Genomic DNA, 21,415 nt, shown 5'->3' on the forward strand with positions numbered 1-21,415 from the left:
AATAAATGATGTTCATGAATACTTATGCCAGGTTTTATTCAGCATTTTTAATCATTTGAAACTAATATGGTTATAAGGAAAAGTTAAAATAATATTTACAGCCCTCCATTCAAACGTGACATAAAACTGTCTCTTTGCAGTTTGATACACTATTATATCCATTACGTTTTTAACAGTCTACTTTCAGCATCAAAAACAAACTTTGACAGGTCTTCCATAAAACATGTTTTAATCTCTTTGTTCTTAAGAATATTTACACTTTTACTTAATTCAAGCATGATTACGTCTAGGATAAGTTGTTAGAATGGATGTGTTGCCGTCTGTTCTCTGAAAGGGATGAAGCCCATATTGCTGTCCACTGGCTTCATGTTGGAGAGTAGCTGGTGAATGGTTAAGTTAGTCGCTGTGCGAGCTCTGTTCATCTTTTTTTTTTAACTCCTCAAATATCTTGCTCTGGCTAATGATCGCGCTTCTTGTTCATGGCCAGCATCAGTTCTGACATGAAGTCTCCACCTCCTCCCGCTTCTCCTTGCGTCGATGGTGTAGTCCTCTTTGGCGGAGCAGGAGGCACCTTCCTCACTGATCCGGAAGGCCGCACCGGTGCTTTTGGGGCAGCAGCAGGTGGAGGGGGAGGGGGAGGTGGAGGCGGAGGGGGTGCTCCAGCTCCAGTGAATATCGGCTGAGGTGGAGGCGGAGGTAAAAACCCTGGATCTGGTGGTGGAGGAGGCAGGTCCGAACTCATCGGGGGAGGCAGCGGTGGTAGGGAGTTCATCGGTGGAGGAGGAGGCAGGGAACCAAAGCCGGTGGATGGAGGAGGGGGTGGAAGGAAGTCGGGAGGGGCCTCGAAGGCATCATCCATGGGTGGGGGCATCGGTGGGGGAGGAAGGTCTCCCATTGCAGGTGGAGGTGGAGGGAAGTTGGTGGGCAAGTGTCGCTGCGGCAGGGCAGGTTTTGAGGAACTCTTGCCAGCCAAAGGAGGTGGTAGAGGAGCTCGGGCTTGGTGTGGAGGTGGAGGAGGAAGGAAATTGGTCATAGGAGGGGGTGGAGGTGGGGGTTGGTCATTTCCGAAGTCCTGAGAAGAGAGAACATAATGTAGAAAATGTTGACACGTATAGATATATATTTTTCCCAACAAAATGATTATACTTTATACATGAACTTTATACAGCCGCGAAAAAATTAGGAGACCACTTCAGCATTATCATTTTATAGATATGTCTTTGAGTTAAATGATTTTTAAAATGTTTCATTGTATTATATAAACTACTGATTTCTGTGTTGAAATTCAACAAACCCTGGAATAGCTGCCATGCATGTAGAGATACAAATGTAAGAACCATTTGGAGTGGTCTCTTAATTTTTTTGCAGAGCTGTACGTTATATTCTATACTTATATTTATACTTATATTTGTTAAGAGGTAACATGACATCATGACATCACCCGCCTGAAGCTCTCCACAGTTTCATAAATGTGAAGTTTTTCAGTCAAATATGTTGTGTAGAAGTGCATGTAGTGAAATGATTGGCTTCCACCCCCTTTAATTGTGCCATATCATACATTAAAGTATATAGTTTAGAGAAGCTTTTTAACAAAGACTGGCATAACCCGTCTGAGCTCAAACTGGCCCTAAAAGGTTTGAAAATGTAATAAATGTAACTTAATAGTCCTGCAATTCTTTTAATTGTCAATTTGAATTTGGCCCTAAGACATTACCTTGGAATTAATGGCATGTTTCACCATTTTCCAACAGTTAATGGTGAATCAATAATAATCAAAGGATACACTAAAACTGTACCTCGGTAACAGGTCCTGGCGGGGCCTTGGGAACATGACCATTGGCCTGGTTAGGTGATTTAGCTGTCAAGAGAAGGAGAAACACCATGAGTAAAAATACTGTACAGGCAACATTTTAGAACTAATATAACACCATCAGGGGTGTGTTGTGCTACCTCTGATGGTGGGTGAGGGTGTTGATGGATTGGAGCTGGATGGAGTGCTGCAGTTTGTCCAAGCAGAGCCGACAGCTGCCTTCCTCTCCGCGGTTTTATAGTTTCCATACAGCGACTTACCATACTGGAACAGCAAGACACAAACCACAGAGCATGAGTTCTAATCCAATAGATGAGAAAAAAATTTCCTATCATAAAATGCAAAAGGTGTTCAAATGTACCTTTGCAATCCGTATTCCGGTTACCCAAAGGTTCATTGAAGTTTCATCATCGCAGCAGAGGTACTTAATGTACTGAGACTCTTTTTGGATCTGAGGGTGCTGTGGAGACAAATCCAAGAGGTTAACAGGTTATTTAAAAGCCTAAGTTATTATAATCTTTCATAGGCATGCAACGATAAGCACCATTACGATATTGTCCTGATAATGCTCGAAATGTCATGCTTTTACTCTTAATATGTACTTAAAATGACTGCTATTTATTTGTATCTAATCACTTTAGGACTTTTTAAATGTAAAACATAACATAACTTATTAATAAATCACATGATCCACCTATGTAATTAAATGAAATTACATTAGCATCATTGTTTCTTACATAATTCAGCCAGTATTTTTATACATCAGGCTACAGTTTCACTGCTCTACCATGATAGGGATTGAGACAGCTTTGTAAAGACATTATCTTGATAGTGAAATTTCACCATAGTCAACTTAATTTGAGTCATTAATCAATTCATTTTTGACGCAATCAGTGGCTTATACTTGAGCTCTTGGGGGAAGTGAAGGTAAAATCATTTTACACATGTTACACACAACTCCACTGAACCCAAATAACCCTGCTCATTAAATGTGCAATAAGCAGTTTTGGTTGGCCAGCATGACATAATGGTACTGTGACCTACTTTCCAGCTGTCGTCCACTACTACCACAGAAAGCCCTCTGGATAAAAAACCTTAGACTGTGCCTAAGAGCCTTCACTAATGTTTTGATCAAACAGAACTTTGTTATACCCCGGTTCCTTTTCAAAACGTGGACACAACAAACTCACGGGAGCAGGTGTGTTATGTTAGAAGCGGCTAATGTTCACTCGATTCACCGACATTTATTTTCAACTCTACACCCTCAGACTTTTTTCATTTTCAAACTTGTAGTCTTAAACCCTAAACAATGCTGGGTCATCACTTGGGGCAATTTACACAACCTTTTAAAAGGTACCACAAGGGGGTGGAGTGAGTCTAGAATCAGAGTGTTAGTGGCCTAATCCAGTTAAATTGATGCTATGTTTTTTAGTTCCTGTTCTTTGGAATACTCCAGATAGCATTTGTGAACATGAGCAGATTAGAAAATAACACATTAGAATGCCGCAGCCAAATGTGCGTGCCATTGGGTACATCCTGCTAGATTTAGGTTGTAGGAGATATTTGATGCACGAATAATTGTAGTGTTGGATTTATGCTAGTTTGTGTACACCAGATAGTTGCAGTGCACTGTATGGGTGTGACATTAATCTCAGAGTCAACTGCTCTCCCCTAAAGAGGAAGTCGACTTTTGATGTTATACCCTGATGTCAGTTAAACATAATGGGCATGGTGTCAGAGATCACCTCGGGACGCTCCTGTGAATACAAATCAGCAAAAATCATGAAGCTGTTTTGCTCATCCTTGCTACAGTTTTGAGCAGCCCGTAATCACCATCCCACAAATCTGTCAATACACCAGAATTGAACAACTTGGCAGACGAAAACAGCTTCAGCTATGACTGTATCATCTTCATCATTACGTACCACAGCTGACGTAGCTTTAAAATGTTTTACATCATGATCCCTTAACAAGAAACGACCATGTGAAACCCGGCTTTCCCTCCAAAATGTCACTACGACAGGTAATTTTCCTCTGCCCTTGGTCAGCCGCTCCTTCAGATCCATCCTTGAGAACTCTGTTTTTTGCTCATAAGTAATTCAGTTTCAGGCCTCTCTAAGCTCTTTTTCCTCAGATCCTCAACAACAGATCCTGTGTGTTATCTGCTGATTCTAGATTTTCCCTGAGAAGATGGGAGAAAGATAATAAAAGTAGACTTTCACTTCCTTTTAAAACGTACCACTATCTTGTTCTTGCTTTGTTTCACATTAGTCAGCATTTTCTTGGTCTTGAATAAGTACTGTGGGTACCTCCCATTACAGTTTTAATTAAATGCATGGGGCTTTTACAGCAACTCGATTTGGAGAAATATTAGGAACTGCTTAAGTGGCCATCTTTCTTTCTCACCACTTTCAGTTAAGTCGGATAAAAGCGACTCCTTTCACTTCTTCAAATTAAACTATTTATTGCATTTCTTGTTTTCAGCCAAGTAAGCAGCTGTGGCTGACCATACACTCAGAAAGTACAATACAGACAGACAGACAGACAGACAGACAGACAGACAGACAGACAGACAGACAGACAGACAGACAGACAGACAGACAGACAGACAGACAGACAGACAGACAGACACTAGCCTATAGATATTCCTTATAGTCTACAAATTAAAATTCATCTTGCTCAGATCAGACAATACAATTTATCCGAACAAATCGACTAAATTATTATTTCCATTATATCAAGTTTGCCATAAGCCTCATATCAAATAACTACTACTACTTTAACAGCAAAACTTGATTCTTGGTGAAGGGGAAGTTCTCGTAAAAAGTGCCTCAGCATAGACCTTTTACTCTGAATGTGACCATAGATTAAAAGCTAAACATCATGCTGCACTGGAGATGACTTGTAGCTACAGATTGAGGCTATAAATAAAGTAAGAAGAAGGGTATTTTTTCTCATAGACTTCTATAAATATGTGTTTCAAGCACTTGAGTTGCTACAGGAATGGAGCAATTTGAAGTTAACTTACCTTCAGAAAAAAGCAGAAGTCAGTTGGGGCTTTGTATTTGCTCTTGAAGTCTTTACCCAAGTAGACATTTACATTGTCAAACTGGATAAAGCAGACCAGGTCACGGGATGACTGAAAAACACAAATATTAGTTCATATTAGAAGTTCTGTAGTGTTGAATTTGAATGATAATCTACTACACTACAAGTCCAGTGCTGGGAGCATAATGTCCTGCATTAGTGCTTTAAGTTGTTTATAAAGTAAATATATTTTTGGAATTGGGCAGGGAATTAAAGATGTGGTTACATTCAGCGATGCATGAAAAAAGACTACTCAAGGACTTTATAGGCCCAGTGAAATCAACCTTTTATATTTAATAAGGTTTCAAATATTTCTTGAATCTAATCCAATATATGCAGGGTAAGAGGGTTTAGCTGTTGGATGTGAGATTATATCCTGATCTTTGCCATTCAAAACGTCCCCTCATGACCCCTGACCTTGGTTTTCCCTTTGGGCACGTAATAAATTCCAGAGGCCCTCAGTTGGAAGAGCCGTGGTTTCCAGGACTTCTTGCCGTCTTCTTTGAGGTGCATCACCCCCTCAAGATCAGGCACAATGATGGAAGACCCGCAGAAGTTCTCCTGCAGAGTTAAAGAAGGGATGAAAGGGGTCAATGTGAGGAGCTGGCGCAACGGTCAAGAAAATATTCCACTTATACTGTTTGTGTGAGTGTTCATGAGTTTATTTACCTGAATTAGTAACTCCTTGTCTTGGTCTTTAATGTCTTTGAGAGATTTCGTATCCTTCTTCCATTGATAAAAGTTCTGCAGGAATAAATCATCAAAAGAGCATTACTGAATCTCCTAGCCTTTCCTTTAGCGCCACAGGCAAGTTTACAATTATGAAAAGTCTCAACAAATATGAGAAGTATTGACATGTAGGTTATTTCAAAACTCTAATTTGTGTTAAGCAGCTGTTACCATTAAAACTCATCATAGTAAACAATAGACATGTTAAACAAACATCAGGATGTTAGCGTTGTCGTGTGCCTGTTAGCATGCTCACTTTAGCACCTAGCTCAAAGCAGTGCTATGTCTTAAAGCCTGTTCTACTAACTAGATTAGCTACTCATACTATTTAAAAAAATTATAGTTATTTCTAGAAAAACCAAGAACATTTTCTCATATTAAATATCTGAACAAAAACATCTTAAATATTTATTTTAGCTTTCAAAAACCCCTACACGTTGTCCCAGTGTGACTGGGCTTGATTTCACATCATAGTCTGGGCATATGTTTTCATTGTGGCGGGTGAAAGCCCAAAAGAGAATTCTATTTTAGTAGCTCTGGTTGAAAGCTGAAATTGTACACTGATAGGGATGAACTGTATAAAACAGAGTGTCCTTTTGTTAGAGAATGTGGAAGACATGATGGAGTACTTTAAAAATGAGAATATCTCACTATTTTCCAACAACTATTTGTCTCTGCCAACAGACCGAATCCATTAAATACATTGTGCGATTACAAAGGGTCCCATTATATTAACAAACATGCCAAACTCTGCCTGTCATTTGCCTGAAGCCGTTTAGTTTGATATATTACAGTGAGGGCATCAATGTAAAGAGTCATCCTGCGTGGAAGAAAGACATATGATGATTCAGGCAACAATTCATCAGTGAAAATAGCCAAATGGTAATGAGCTGACACAAAATGAGGAGATAGATCTTCACAAACCCAGGCCAGGAAAAATGAACTAGCCAGTGTTGGACAGATATCACACGCACATCACTTCTGGTCACTTCTTTAGAGAAGTATATAAAGATGCAGACAATAAGAGACCAACCTGTGGGTTTTTGAAAACCTCGTATTTTTCCTCTCGCTCCTGGAAGAGGACTTTGTTCTCGCTGTCTCTTGTCCATGCTAGGAGAGGCTCCACAAGGTTCTCGTGGTCTTCAAACGTACGTTCTGTCAAAAAAAAAAAAATGTAATGTCAGTGAACTAGAAGTTGTAGTATTCAGATGTTCTAACTCGTATGGGATGGCAGCACAATGTGAATTCCTGTGGCAAAACTTTTGATTTGTAGAAAAATGAAACAATCGTGGTGACCATTAGAGTGATCTAGGATCCACTGATCTTTTTATGATGTATCACAGTGTTAATATATTTGTAAGGTCTGCTTTATTTTTGGAAATGTTTTTGCCATTATTAATACATCTGGTACTGTTAGTAGGAGAGGGTTCTTTTTATGTGTACGAGCTTAGACAGTCCCCTGTCTAGTTCACACAGAAAAGAAGTGCATTCCAAGTATTTCTGAAGCATATTTATTTATATATATCTTTACACAGACCATATTCAGTATACAGAGTTGATGTATAGGTCAAATCTGTCAAGATCTGTGTGTGTTTTCCTGTTTTATTTTGAAAAGTGTTCACCCTCCTATGTCTGTTTTTACTTCCTGTCTCTGTGTTTCCCTCCTGTTTGCTTACCTTGATTGTATTCAGCTAGTGCTCCTGTGTTTTTCCTCCCTCCCCACCTGTGTGTAGTCTTTGCGATTATTCTTGCAGGTCTTTAGTTCTGTTTGTCTTTCAGTTGTGGTAAGAGCTTTCTGTCAGGGCTTGCGAGCGGACCCAAGTGCAGCACAAGTTGAATAAAATGCTTTATTTGTCAGGCAAAAGCAAGGGCGCAAAACCCAAAACAAGAACTCTCAACTTGAGCATTCAACATCATCAAGGATCTGACAACAACTGAAAGACAAACAGAACTTAAATACCAGCAAGACTAATCTCAAGGCACAGGTGAGAAGGGAAGAGAAAACACAGAAGCACCAGGTGAATACAAACAGGAGGGAAACACGGAGACAGGAAGTAACAGCAGACATAACACTTTTCAAAGTAAAACGGGAAAAAAAAAGACAGATTGTGACAAAATCCTTTTACGTATCACTGTAAAATTGTCCCTTTCTATGAAGACCATATCATTGTGTATACGTTTTTGAAGCTGATCCAACTATATATAGTTTTGGTTGGTTGCGATGTATCATTTACTTTAATACTTGCTTACTATTCACCTCTGCAGTAAACATAGTAATTAAAATAAATGTTTTTCTGCACATTCAAACACTAATACTAATTCTCTGGAGACTGTCTTCTGAATCCATATAACTCTCACACGGTTACATTACCGTTTAAACCAGAATCTGCTTCTACTTTAATCTCACATAATATTTCTCTATGTCCCCTCTTTTTAGAGTTGTGCCGTAAATCACGTCAAAACAAATGCTTTACCATATGTTCAGTAGTTCCCCCCCTTCACGAAATCTTGAAATCAGCTGGTTCAGAGTCGGTTTCACAGCTGTACAATTGTCTATTTCAAATGGGATGAATCAAGGAAGGGCTCAATAAAACGCAACCCTCCCCATCACGCTGGGAGCACTTTAAATGGCACAAAACCTCGAAAACACATTAAGGAGCACTTCCCCCTCCTCCTCCCACTCCTCCTGTTGGCTCACCCACACACACTGAGTGCCATAGATCTGCAGAATGCACCGGGCATTTCACTGTAGTTCAGCCCTGCTCCCCAATTACAGGTTACCAGAGGTAGGCATTAAATAAATTGCTGCCAGGGTTCCACTCTATGGTTTGACTATTACAGTCATCAAATGCATGGTGTGACTTTGCTTCTAGAGTGATTTATTTGGAGAAAAAACTCCCTTTGAACTGCATTAACCACATGGTGCGTTAAAGTAGTATGCATGGTGAGCATATGGGGGAATTTAACAGGGAAGATTAGTTTGAAGTGTTGTTGTTGAGCTCTTTGGGTGTTAATTAGGCTTGACCTGGGTTTAGCATTCTGTTCTTAAAGGTTAGCAAAAAAAGCATGCAACAACACTCTTTGGGGAATTAACAGGAATCTAAAAATAAGCTTACTCTAACAGTTTCCATTGTCAAAGCGTCGTACTGCCTTGTTAGTAAGAGCAGACACAAGACCCCGTGTTCACAAGTCAAATAACTTTACACGTCTTGAATGGATGACATTCTTTAAATAAATCTGTGAGACAGCGGGTCGAAGGCTATCATTTAGATAAAAATAAACTGTTTTGACCAGAGGGAAACAGTCATTTCCTCATTGTTGTATACTGGCAGCATACATCATGTTTTTGCATAATGAGATAAACAGAACATATAAGAGTGAGTTCCTGCTTTATGACCTGGCTTATACATAAAGAATTCTGCTTCATAGTTATTTTTCGGAGTTACTGGAAGGATTGTTTCTGCGCAACGCTTCAATTCAAACAGATGTCTGTAAATGTTTTCTATGACATGATAGGGATTTGTCTGGTGAGATTTCATATTTTTCTTAAATGCTAACATTTGTCCTCTTTAACTATTTTACCCACATGTGTGGGATGCACCGTGGTATTGGGCAAGTCAATCCCACATACACAAAGCTGTAGTTAATAGCCCACTAACATGCCAAATAAGTATAAACCAAAAGCTGAAGATAGTCCACAAAAATGCCCTTTTCATCCTGTCTTAGTAACTTTTTCCTTAAACTAGTGCCAAGCATTTTTTCGTATTATTTATCCCTCTTTTTTTTAATAAAATAGCGTGTTGGGAAGTTTTCTAATGGATTTGGATGGAAAAATTGAATATTAAATCCAGACTTATCCATTAATAGTGTTCACAGTTTAGGCTGCATATACAATTACTTAAAATGTGATTGCAGGCAAAATAATATTGACATTTATTTAAGTACTCACAGAGGTTAATGACTTTACCACCAGTATCTAATCAAAACAGCTTAGGGAAGGTGTAATATGACTCCCCATTCGATTCACTCTTTAAAAACAGGTTTTATCTCCGTAACAATCTGATGAGGATTTTATAAACCAGAGAAAAACAGATGGTAATGAGTGAGGTCCGGCAGCTCAATTAGATACAGCACGGACAGCTCAGATGGAGGATTGAGATCATAAGGCTTCAATTTCCGAATGAGGATGACTGACAGTGTCCGATAAAGCAAAATGTGTGTGTGTGTGTGTGTGTGTGTGTGTGTGTGTGTGTGTGTGTGTGTGTGTGTGTGTGTGTGTGTGTGTGTGTGTGTGTGTGTGTGTGTGTGTGTGTGTGTGTGTGTGTGTGTGTGTGTGTGTGTAATGTTTCATTGTGAGCTCGATGCAGTATGGCTGCCATCGTGCCAATAAAAACACAGTTCATCACTTGGACCGAAATGAAATATTGCACCCTGCATATTGTGTGCGCATGTGTTTCTACTTGAAATCTAGTTCTCTTATTCCTATTTCTTCTGGTTCTCTTGGTACATTTTCTGCCAAGTTCACTTGTATTTCTGTAATCTCAACAAAGGTGTTTATGTATTGGTATATTTTGTGGTTCCTTTTACTGACATTTTGGTAGTTGCTTATTTACGTAACGTAGTTCTTTGGTGCGTTTCAAACTGCTGCTGGAAATGCGCCGAAGTATTTGAATTTTTCGCCTGAAAATACTTTACCTTCCAAAGTGTTTTAAACAGCTCATATTTCATAAAATGACCACAGATTGAACCACTATGGTATCAACTCCTGGCAACACATTACAATCAATGGTGCTTGTGGATGGATTTATCAATGGTCGTAAACCCTCCTTAGCCGAGTATGGGTTTCATGTCACATGTTCAAAATCTGTATGCTGATGACACACAGATTTATGGGGCTGTATTTTCGGATAAAAAATACCTAGTGATGCTATTTTAGATTTGAGTGCCTATATGTAGCAACATATCTTTACAGCTTTTAAAGGTAAACATACCTCACAATTTCACTGTCATTAGTTATATTATAGCTGGTTACGGTAGGCCTATATGTAAAACTGCTAGCTGCACTTCCCCATGTGAACGATGCTGTACAGATGATGTTTGATTTTAATTGATTATTGGTTGATTTATAGCCAAAGAAATGCAGTGGTCAACCACATAGTACTTTATATTAGGTATGTGGTATTGCAGTAGCTCACCAAGTTGCAGTTCAGGGTTGGTTTCGCACAGGCTCCAGTTCACGTTACAGTCACAATGAGTCTTCTCAAACAGGTTGTCCAGAACTTCTCTCACACTCTGCCTCTCATCCACCATCAGAGTCTTTGAGCTGCCGTCATGCATCAACACCTTCACCACCAACTGTCAGAAAAAGTGGCTCGATTATGTAAGAATAGCAATCTCGTTTTCTGCAAAAATAAGTAATATCTGTTCATTTTATATCAATAGGGGAGAGTGGGATAAGTTGGCTCACACCATTTATCTAGGGAACTGTGCACATTTGTTGTCATGTGATTATAAATTCAGGAAGCAAACATAATTTCGCTTGTAGTACATTTTTAACATGTCGGGTATAATTACTGTTCTGTCAAAGCAAATGTATCCAGGTCTGGAAATATGTCTCATACATGTTGGTTATTTAGCCAGATGTGAATCATTTAGCTAAACATTAGCATGAATGACTAAGCGGGAGAGTTTGTTTTCCAAAAAAGTGGCTGTGGAGCAAATCGAGCCACACTGAACTTAACCCCCCCCATTGATATTGCAATGTAGATTTGTATTTTATGTTTTAAACATTGTAGAAAAGCTATCATGCTAAGCAAGTCCAAGAGAATGACTAAGGAGATAGAGAGATCTGCCACTGATGGCAAGGGTGAGAAATCCACCAGAACAGTGGCAAAAGACAGAAATATTGACTGGTCAACCATGCGTCATGCATAAAAAGGAAGCAAGAAAAGGAAGTGAAAACCGAAGGGGAACAGTGGAGCAGCGGAGGCAAGTTAAACCACAGGCCTATGGTTTTTGAGAAGTCATATTGCCATGGCCCTTTGTGATAGATGCATCATTATCACTTTGATCGACAAACGGCATCGTGAAATAACGGTTGTTGTTGTCATTGGACTTGTCATTTTGACAACATAAGGAAAAGATGGCTCATCTTACCCCACTCTCCCCTACTTTTGACATTTACATTGTTAATTAAAAGACAATAACATTCATTTATGAATCAGTCAAATTCATTTATTGGACATGGAATAGTCTATAAAGTACACCAAGCAACTTGATATTTCTAGGTGAGTACCACTAGAAATATGACTAGCAATGTGTTTTAGTGCTTGTAATACATGTATTATGTATTTGTAGTTGAAATAGCCTCAGTTAAGGACAATTGCAGGCCCTCTGTAAAATTGCTGGATTTGTGAATTGTTGGTTCTAATAAGATGATATCACCTACAAGACAGATTGAAGTTAAAACATGCCATGGACAGCAGCAGGTGTCTGTATCAAGTGAATCCTTGAAGCACATGCAGCTCGTTTATTATCCAGTGTAATCACAGGCTATGTACAGTAAATGGTTGTTTCTGCTTCCTAAGACGGTTAGAGATGCAGCATTTCTATCTCACTATTCTGGTTGAACTCATTTGGCTTTTTAGGTAATTTTCTCCACATTGTATTTGTCCCTTTTTGCAGTGGCCTGAAATTAATTTAGCTCTGGAGCAGACCAATGCTTTCCTCACAGGCTCATATGGCTTTGCACTTACTCTCATCTGAAAGAAATCCACATATTGGAAGCTGAGAAGTTTTACAGAACCAAGGTCAGCCAGTCGCTCGGCTTGTGTCATAAAAGATTTTATCACAATAGTATTTATAGTGTTAGATCACATGTACCTTGGCTTGACATTCCCTGCAATACAATATGCATTCAGCATGTAGTTGAATGAAATGTCACTGGATATGGATTATTTTTCCTCCTTACATAACTTCCTCATGCAAGGCAGTTATATTTATAATACATGATCCGTGTCGAAAGCTGGATCCGGAATCAGTTGGTTTATCTGAAAACTCAAAGGCCTCTACCCACAGTTGGTTGTTCTGAAACCACTGAGGCGCACCTTGCTCCTCCGCGTCTAACACCATTGGAACAGATGTTCCTGTGAAAGTGGCCTGTGCTCTGTTTCCTCAGCATCCACACATTTGGCAAATTGTAAAAGCCGTTTTTACTGGTTTCTTTCCGATATTTCTTTGCTAGTTTTGTTCTGTTTTTTTGAAGCATTTATAAAAAAACAAAAAACCAACAGGCCATAAATGCATTCACAACCATATATTATAAGGCTTCTCAGCTAAACCGAGGAAGTCATATCATCAATCGTATCACTTATGATGGAAGCGCTAGTCTGTGGATTGCACGTCTTGATAAGAAGCTTTGCATACAACACTACATGTCTGTTCTTTGGTTGAATGCTTTGAAGCTGTGTGTCCACATCACCCAAAGAAGGGAAACAGTGCTGTCCTGCAGGAAGTTAGCTACATGAAAGAAGCCATCCAATACTATGATTGATGGCTCTTCCAAAGGAAAAGAAAGAACCAAACTATCTTTGATCATTTTGTCTTTTACAGTGATGTCCTTGTAGCCGTAATTCACAACATTTTATGTTGCCAGTGGATGTAAGATCAGAGGAGTAAAGTACAGTGTCTAGCTTTCTTACCTTTTTTACTTTAGCTTCCTTGAGCTTCTCAAGAGCCAGCTTGATTTTTTCTGCTTTCATCTGCGCCTCGATTTCCTCCTAAATAGGACAAAGATACATTACATTATGGTGCAAATAGAGGTTCAACCACTGAGTGGTATAACCCCGTATACACTGTATAGTGTATACGGGGTTATACATACAGTATACATATATATTAGCGTCATTGTGTTAAATCTACGCTACCATACTTTGGCAAACTACACAGAGAAATCATCTTTGATGTCAGAAACTGCACTTGTGTATTGATTAAAAGATTGAAAGCACTTTCATATTTTTACAAAAAGATAGGAAGCTACAAGAATCAGTCTGTTAACTTAGCATAGCATAAAGATGGCTAGGGGGGAAACAGTAATCCTGACTCTTTTCAAAGGAAACCAACTCAAACCTAGCAGCAGAGTAATTATACCATATATCTCTTTTGTTTAATCGATATAAAAAATCTTTCTGAAATCTTATCATCCCTCTGAAACTGAGCCAGGTTAGCTTTTTCCCCGTCTCTAGTCTTTATGCTAAGCTAGGCTATGGCTTCAGCTTGCTAGTGAAAGTTTGCTAAAGAATGTGGAATTAACATTCTTATCTTACTCATGACAAAAGCCAAAAGCTGTAATTCCCATAATGTTGAGATATGCTTTAAAAGGGTGCCAAGCGAGAGGGAAGTATTTTAATCTTTGGAGATCATTTTTTGCAGATGTAGCACTTTAACTACCGCACAGGAGGTGGAGTGTTTAATTATAGGTTTGTAACTTCATGTGTGAAATGTGCATTTGGAAATTTCATTTGAGACATTAGATGTAATCTCCAAAATCTCCATTAGCAGGAATAGGATACCCATTCCTTTGGTTCATAACTTCTGCCTACAGTGCAGTTTTAATGAACTTGCACACCTCTTCCTAACAATGACACATTCTCTGCCTCAGCACAGATGGTGATTTTACCTCAGAGGGATGAAGTAACAAGCACTGCTAAAGCAATAAGCTCCAGTCTGGCTCCCCCCACCTCACCACTGCCACTCCCCTTCCCCAACCTTTCGTATTGATCCTGTTACTTTTTCCTGCCTCATGCTGCATGTGTTTGATCTGTTCCAGACAGATCATGGCTGTTTCGCATCACACGTCTCTGCAACTGTAACAGATGCCTCCATCCAGGAACAATTTTGCCATGATCTCACTGTCTCAACTGTTATAAGAGCAATACCACTCTTCCCAGTTCCACAAAGAAATCACTAGAAACATATATGCTGGGAATTGGTGGTGTTTGCCTTGTAACAGAGTCTAGTCACGCATGGCTCAGGAAGTGAGTTTTCTTGATAAATCAAGACACACAGAGATTATAGCATTGTTGCTCTTGCTATTACACTTTAAGAGCCCTCTTTTTCAATATCTCACATCTGGGATAGCCAGCATTTGTTTTTCAAACTATATCAACCAAAAGAAACTCTCTATTGCTCTTGTTTAAAACTCTCACTTCTTAAATGTTGTAGAGAAGTCAAAAGGTAATGCAATGATGCTACTCTCATTTTACAAACTAGCTGACTCACCCTTGTAGGCTTTGAAGTCTGAGGAGGTGGTAAAGGTGAGGTGGTGGAGGAGGTCGGGGTGCTAACATTGCTGCTGGTGCTGATCGCTGGTGATGCTGGGGAAACGAGTGAGGAGGCGGGACCGGTGCTCAGGCCTTGAGGCGGCGGTGGCAGGTCAGGCGGGGGAGGTGACGGCACCTTCCCACCTTGCATCTCTGCTGCAAGTTTCTTTTCCGTCGCACTCAGGTCAGCAACCAAATCAGCCATGAGTGCATCCAAATCGGTGTCTTCCAATTCATGGAGGGACTCTGATGTTAGAAGGAAATCTGTTTATTTGTTAGGAACTGACATAGGATCAGTATCACATTTTAGTTTAATTCATTATTTATTCTTGTTACCTCACTGTCAGAGTATTTGACCAGTGAGGGAACTTGGTAGCTCTAGTTCTTTTCTTTTTGTAGTATTTCTACACACTTAGTTATGACAGACACATTGTTAAGTCACCATTCAGGTCAGTGTAGCTCATGGAGAAGTTGGTTTCCTTGTTGGTGCTGGGGAGGGACGCAGGAGGTACAGTTTCCTGACCGAGACTCTATAGGGAAGAACAAACATGGCAGTGTGTTTATAAGAGCATGAATATATTATCTGTACAGAAATAAGACCCCCAGAGGCCAAGTGCGATAAACCACCATTCATTCTCTGTCACCAAACATCATTTATATGACCAATAAAACCTTGAAACCTTGAAACCTCATGTGAGAAAGTATAACGTTGTCTAATGTTACATCTGTTTTTAAGAAGTACACATAAAAGGATTTCTATGTGTTGTATTAAGCCCCCCCCTGGCAACATAGAAGTGATTTACAATGACTGCTTGGTTTGGAAAACAACATCAAAGTGCTCAGCAGGGATTTTCAAAAAAAAAGTCTAATCTCTTGCTGGCTGTTGCCATTTGACCTCCCCCCTAAAAGAGTGTGTAAGTTATGGTTGTTGGATGACCGCAAAGAGTGTTTCCCCCTGTTGTGTCTGCGCTCGACAGTCTAGAGTGTCTCAGTGATCGATGGTGGGTTTAAGTGAGTTTGTCGTCTGTCTCAAAAGGAAGAAGTCTATTTAAGGTATAAGGTCAGAGGATTAACCATGGGGAGTCCAGAGAATGTGTTGTTGCGTTCAGCATGTGTCGCATGAGATATTTCCCACAAAACAAAAAGCAAAGTAATATGGTGGAGTAGGATAAGGTATTTATTACTGCCTCAAAAAGAAACAGCAATACATTCACTTCCATAAAAGCACATTATAGGAGGTAATAATCCATAAGTGATACATAATAAGATATTGTAAATATTCCAAAAAATGATGCCCATAGCTGCCATGACAACTATCTTATCTCACCTGAGTAAGGAGGTCCATCTCCCCCAGCAGGTCACTGAACATGGCATCAATGTCATCCATCTGTTTGAAGCAACGACAACACAAAAGAGTCAGACAAAAAAAATAACTCAAACATCAGACGGTTAACTATTTTGCCATGTGACAACAACCTGATAACCCCAAAGAGAACTGTTGGGACAGCATGTTTTTCAATGAGCTGTATTGAATGGTGGTACAAGGAAGCAAATCATTTCCATTGATGGGATACGGTTGAGGTAAATTCGTTTTACATGGTGACACAACTGTTAGATCCACAAACATGTTTCACAGCCAGCGGTGGGACACAGTACTGCATCCTTTGTTTGTAATGTGTGCAGATACTGTATGTGACCTGAGGCTATGTTATCATCTCCACTCAGTGTGAAGCAAGAAAGTACTTGTACTCATAACTTCAAGGCATTCACTTTTTGCCAGAACTTGTTGAGTCTTGTTGCACATGTTGAATATGGGAGTGCAATATTATTTTTGTTTTGCAGATTTAGAAGTAAGTTGTACTTCTTTTTACCAGACCTCTGCTTTCTAAGTTCCAGCCACAGATACTCTTTAATATCACTGTACATGCTTACAATAAAACAAAGTGACACACAGTTGGTTTAGGATACTTCATATTTAGAAAAATCCCTGAAGTTATACATTGTTATTCAAATGTCAAGGCTCATTTATGTGACTGCTTCAGATTGTTTAAATACCCCCTTGAAATTGTTAGTATTTTCACTCTGAAATTGAATAGGCCGTGGACTGTTTTATTCCTGAAATCAATCCTAAAGACACACAGAGTCCCTGTTTTCTTACAGTGGAACATGACCAGTAGCGCAAAGGAGTCAATGGGAGTTCATTCAGCCACAGTGGCGCTTTGATGGGGATTTTTGTTACACTGATTCCAGAAATGTAATGTGCTGTTGATGGTCCAGCATGCCCTAAAATGACTGAGCATGTAAGGGAACAAGTTTTACCGTGAAGGACATATTAACACACACTTTACTTCGGATAGAAATGGAAACCACATCATGGATTACCATTACCTTACATTTGACCAATACTTTTTCTGTTGTGCCTTCATTAAGTCATGTTTAAGTTTCTCAACAACTCAATTAGTACAAACAGCAATTAGTACAAACAGTAATTAGTACAAACAGTATAGTACAAACAGTAACATGTAATGGTATCAAGACTTTGTATATTGATGATAGTGGTTCTCTGACTTTCCATCATGCGCCATCATCAGGTATCATTTTAAAAATACTGAAAAATCTATCTTATGAAGTAAAACCTGTAAAAACAACTTTTAACCATAAGATACCATTTGATACTAATTACCAATTGATGGCATGCTAAATGTTAGCACACCGATGTGCCTCAGAGTGACTAGCACGGCTTTGTACTCTGAGTCTTATTATATCAAAACCTATCTATGACTTGTCCGCAGAACTCAGTTGGTCTCTTTGATTCATAATAGTATAGTAAGGCTATCAGAAATACTTTATTTATTCCAAAGCGGGACATTTTTTCACACTCGTATTATTATTGCAGTTGAATGTGGTTGTGTTATGGTTAATATTAAAATTAGCTGGGGTTAGGTCAACGTTTTGTTGGTTTCGAGTGATGGCTTATGCATGACTCAAACCGATGTCTTGAGCTAGTGGCTACACACTTTCAAGCCATTATTAATTCACAGGCCTCATGTTAGTTTCCTAGAAGTCACTAACCTAAAAACAAGCTCCACACACTCTTTACTCTTGTTGGTTTAAGTTAACGGATAACATTTTATCCATCGTAGATAAATGATTATGTATATAACAACATTTCAAGTCTGCTTTATACTATCTCTAATTAAGTGTGAATGCTGCTTTTACTTACTAAAGTTTGGAATCTGTCAAGTTTCTAACTTTTAGAGCCCAAAAAATAAATGAGGAAATGTTGCAGAGGAGACAGGAGTGACTGATTGTGTTCCAGGAAAAAGTTCATACAGTGAAATCTCATTTGGATGTTGGAATGAATCAATATTGTTCCAATATCCAACAGATGGAGTGTGCAAATATAGTTTGAAGCTAAGTCAACTTAATCTGTATCTACTGATACCATAAATGGGTTTGTAAAGATATTAGATTGCGGTATCTCTCTGTGACTTTGGGATACTTTAGCACAAGGCGTGTTACTTATTTGAGTGTCAGGCAAACACTTCTATGTGAATATTGTATGTGTGTATTTTTTAAAGGTTGTTAGTTGTGGGCCAACTCCACCCCTGTTTAAAAAAAATGTAACGCCCCTAGAGGGAAGTGGTGAAGAGCGAATTTCCTGTCGCTTGCAATGTTGAAATTGTGTAGGAAATGGTGACATGAACAGCCACCTGCGGCCTTAATAATATTGTTTCCTCACACACATCATTTTAAATTTCAAAAGGTATGAAACATAACTTTCCTGGGCCAATGCATCATTTCCCTAATGGCTGAACAAAAACATAGTGATGCACTCCCAATAGTCTTTTATGACCGCGGTTCTTCAATTATTTAAATTCTCACATATCATTGAATGTTGTGAGCACCACAATACAACAGATCTTACTACAACGACCGCATATGGCTTTGGTCAACACACATACTGTAACACAGTGCGCATCTGAGGCCACTTTCATTGGGTGTTTTCATTGGGTAAGTCAGTTTGGTCACTCTTGATAGCTGTGTTACAAGGCCAAATGCATAAAATGAAGCACTTCAAACTCTCAATCAGGGATGTTGATTGTAGCATTGGTCAGTACTTGACGGGAGTTTTCATAATCACTTCCTCCGTGAACTTAACTCACCCATCAACATTCAAATTAGGCAAGTATGTTTCTTTTGTAAGTGTGACAATGGAAACAAGAACAGGGGGAACCGCAATTAAGGTGTTAATCTGTTGTCAACACAATCATATGAGAATATCAGTATAACCTTTTATTAAACTTGTAACATGTTAAACAAAAAAACTATACATTTGAGGCTGGCTCAAAGCTGAAGTGTTTCTTTTGTGAAATCATGCAAAAGATTGTTATCAGCAGTATTGGAAAACTTCATAGTTAGATGGAAAAGCATGGCATGACTAAGGGTATTTTGCAAAAATATTACTGATGCATAAAGGGCCCAAATGGAAACTAAGTTTTGCATTTTAATCTGATATAAGTGTAAATTGCCCTGGGTAAGGTTAGATGAAGGGAATACTAGAATAATTCAGTATCCCGTCGATCACAGCTCTTACTGTAAAACAAAGTTTATATTCATATTCACATTACCTTGGAAGAATATGCAGCCTGAAGGAACACAATCATAAAAGTTGGTCACTGCCTCTTTGCAGAGACGCTCTGAAAATATGTGAATTTGTCAAGCATTTATAAATATTATTGGAAACTCTTGGGGCATGAAATTTGCACAACGCATTTGTGAAAACATACCAATGCACTTCTGTTTTCAAAAGGAATACCGAGTCCAAAAGATAAAATACAAGGGAAATCTACATTCTTAAAGAAAACAACTCCCTTCTTAATATTCTCAAATATGTTTCTGCCCTTTTTTTAAATCAACAAATGTGTAATTCAAGCCTCAGACGAGAAAATAGAAACCAGACAAAACTCTTAAGTGGTCATATTAAAGCACAGCATGTTTACCATAATGTAAAGAAACTCCCTCTCTTACTCAGCTCAAATATCTTTACTTGGGTACTGTAAAGTAGACAAATAAGCGGGTTCGCAACAAAAACCAAGAGCTGAATAAAACCACGAATCACATCTGACATTTAGCAATACACAAGATCATATCTATGTTTGCTGAAGGGAGTATGTGCTTTTGTAGAAATCAAACGCGTACATTAATTTCCAGAAGGGTTCGATTTACATAATCCTCCACATTTTTCCCTTTACATAAAATCCCCTCTGCACATGAGTCATTTGACAGTCTGTCTAAACGTATATTCAGCATCTTCTGGCTTGACAGCAGCTCAAAAACTATCAACCTAAAGGTTTTTACTCATGTATTCCAAACAGAGTTTTGCCATGAAACACTGTTTATAAGGAATTCGGGCCAGTTTTTCTTTTATCTAATCACATCTCAAAAGCCAAAATGTACAACATGTTCCTATCGTCACTGACAGCACATAGTTTTAAAATAAGAGTCCAACCCTATCAGTTTCATGTGGTTATTGAGTCATACAGCAGTGTGAAATTAGAGCCGGGTCCACCCAGTTTGAAAGCAGACAAGACATATGAACTTAGTCCCTTTTTCATTATATTGAAATATCCTAATGACTGACTTAATACAGCAACCTTATCTCATAAGAACAAAATCATTTTGGGTAACAATAGCCGTTTTGTTTGCTACTATTATATAATCTGACAACTTTTAACAGTCGGTATCTAGGATATGACATGATGTCTAAGATTTTCAGTAATGTATGATTAGCAACATGTTTATTTTTCTTCCCGCAAGAGGAGAACAAATATTTTATGTGACATCCAGTCACTAAAACATAAAAATAATTCATATACAGATCACTCAAAGATATGAACGCTCAGAACAAAAGCAGCTGTGGTTGTTCAACTGAAACATCCAACTTACTCTAGCAGAGATGACTCCCCTCACCACTCACCTTTCCAAATGTAAAAATCCAAGTTTCACCAGTTAGTTTCGAGATAACAGCTTCATGGATGTCAGTTCGACCTGAAATTACTCCTCTCTAATAAAGCACACGACCCACAAAACAGTCATATACAGGCGGCTTTGGGTGTGTTGATGTGGATTGCATCTGGGTCTTGACTCTTGACTTCTTCCTGCTTAATGCGGAAGTTCAGGTCTAGACCTGTCACTACATTCCTTCTGAAAGCTCAACACTTTCACAACAGTCTTGTCTGGGCAGCGCTGGGTCGTCCCTCTCCACAGCCTCCTTATCTGCATTGTATTGCAACTGTTTGAAACGCGAACCATGCAGGGGAAATCTGCAGAGGAGTTTGATGTGGCTTCCAATCATGGCGCTGATTGACAACCCCTTGAGCAGATGATGAAGTATTTGGAGGTTGAAAAATGAAAGAGCGGTCTCGGTGGGAGCGAGAGAACGGCTGATTCAGCATGGGCAATTTGG

The 21,415-nt window shown here is 39.0% G+C and overlaps 1 protein-coding gene across 1 annotated transcript; it reads right to left on the reverse strand.

The window, feature by feature from the left end:
- Window positions 1-19: 19 nt before the first annotated feature.
- Window positions 20-21,157, reverse strand: apbb1ip (amyloid beta (A4) precursor protein-binding, family B, member 1 interacting protein). The gene is made up of 14 exons (XM_063912544.1): window positions 20,927-21,157; window positions 16,274-16,333; window positions 15,389-15,476; window positions 14,906-15,192; window positions 13,327-13,404; window positions 10,822-10,981; window positions 6,660-6,781; window positions 5,567-5,641; window positions 5,315-5,458; window positions 4,839-4,949; window positions 2,172-2,270; window positions 1,951-2,074; window positions 1,797-1,858; window positions 20-1,072 (listed from the first exon to the last, which is right to left on the reverse strand). The coding sequence occupies exons 2-14, from the start codon at window positions 16,331-16,333 to the stop codon at window positions 458-460; spliced, it is 2,025 nt and encodes a 674-aa protein (XP_063768614.1). The 5' UTR covers window positions 20,927-21,157; the 3' UTR covers window positions 20-457.
- Window positions 21,158-21,415: the final 258 nt, after the last annotated feature.

Source organism: Eleginops maclovinus, chromosome 21, assembly GCF_036324505.1.
Source record: "Eleginops maclovinus isolate JMC-PN-2008 ecotype Puerto Natales chromosome 21, JC_Emac_rtc_rv5, whole genome shotgun sequence".
In the NCBI taxonomy this organism is placed as follows: domain Eukaryota; kingdom Metazoa; phylum Chordata; class Actinopteri; order Perciformes; family Eleginopidae; genus Eleginops; species Eleginops maclovinus.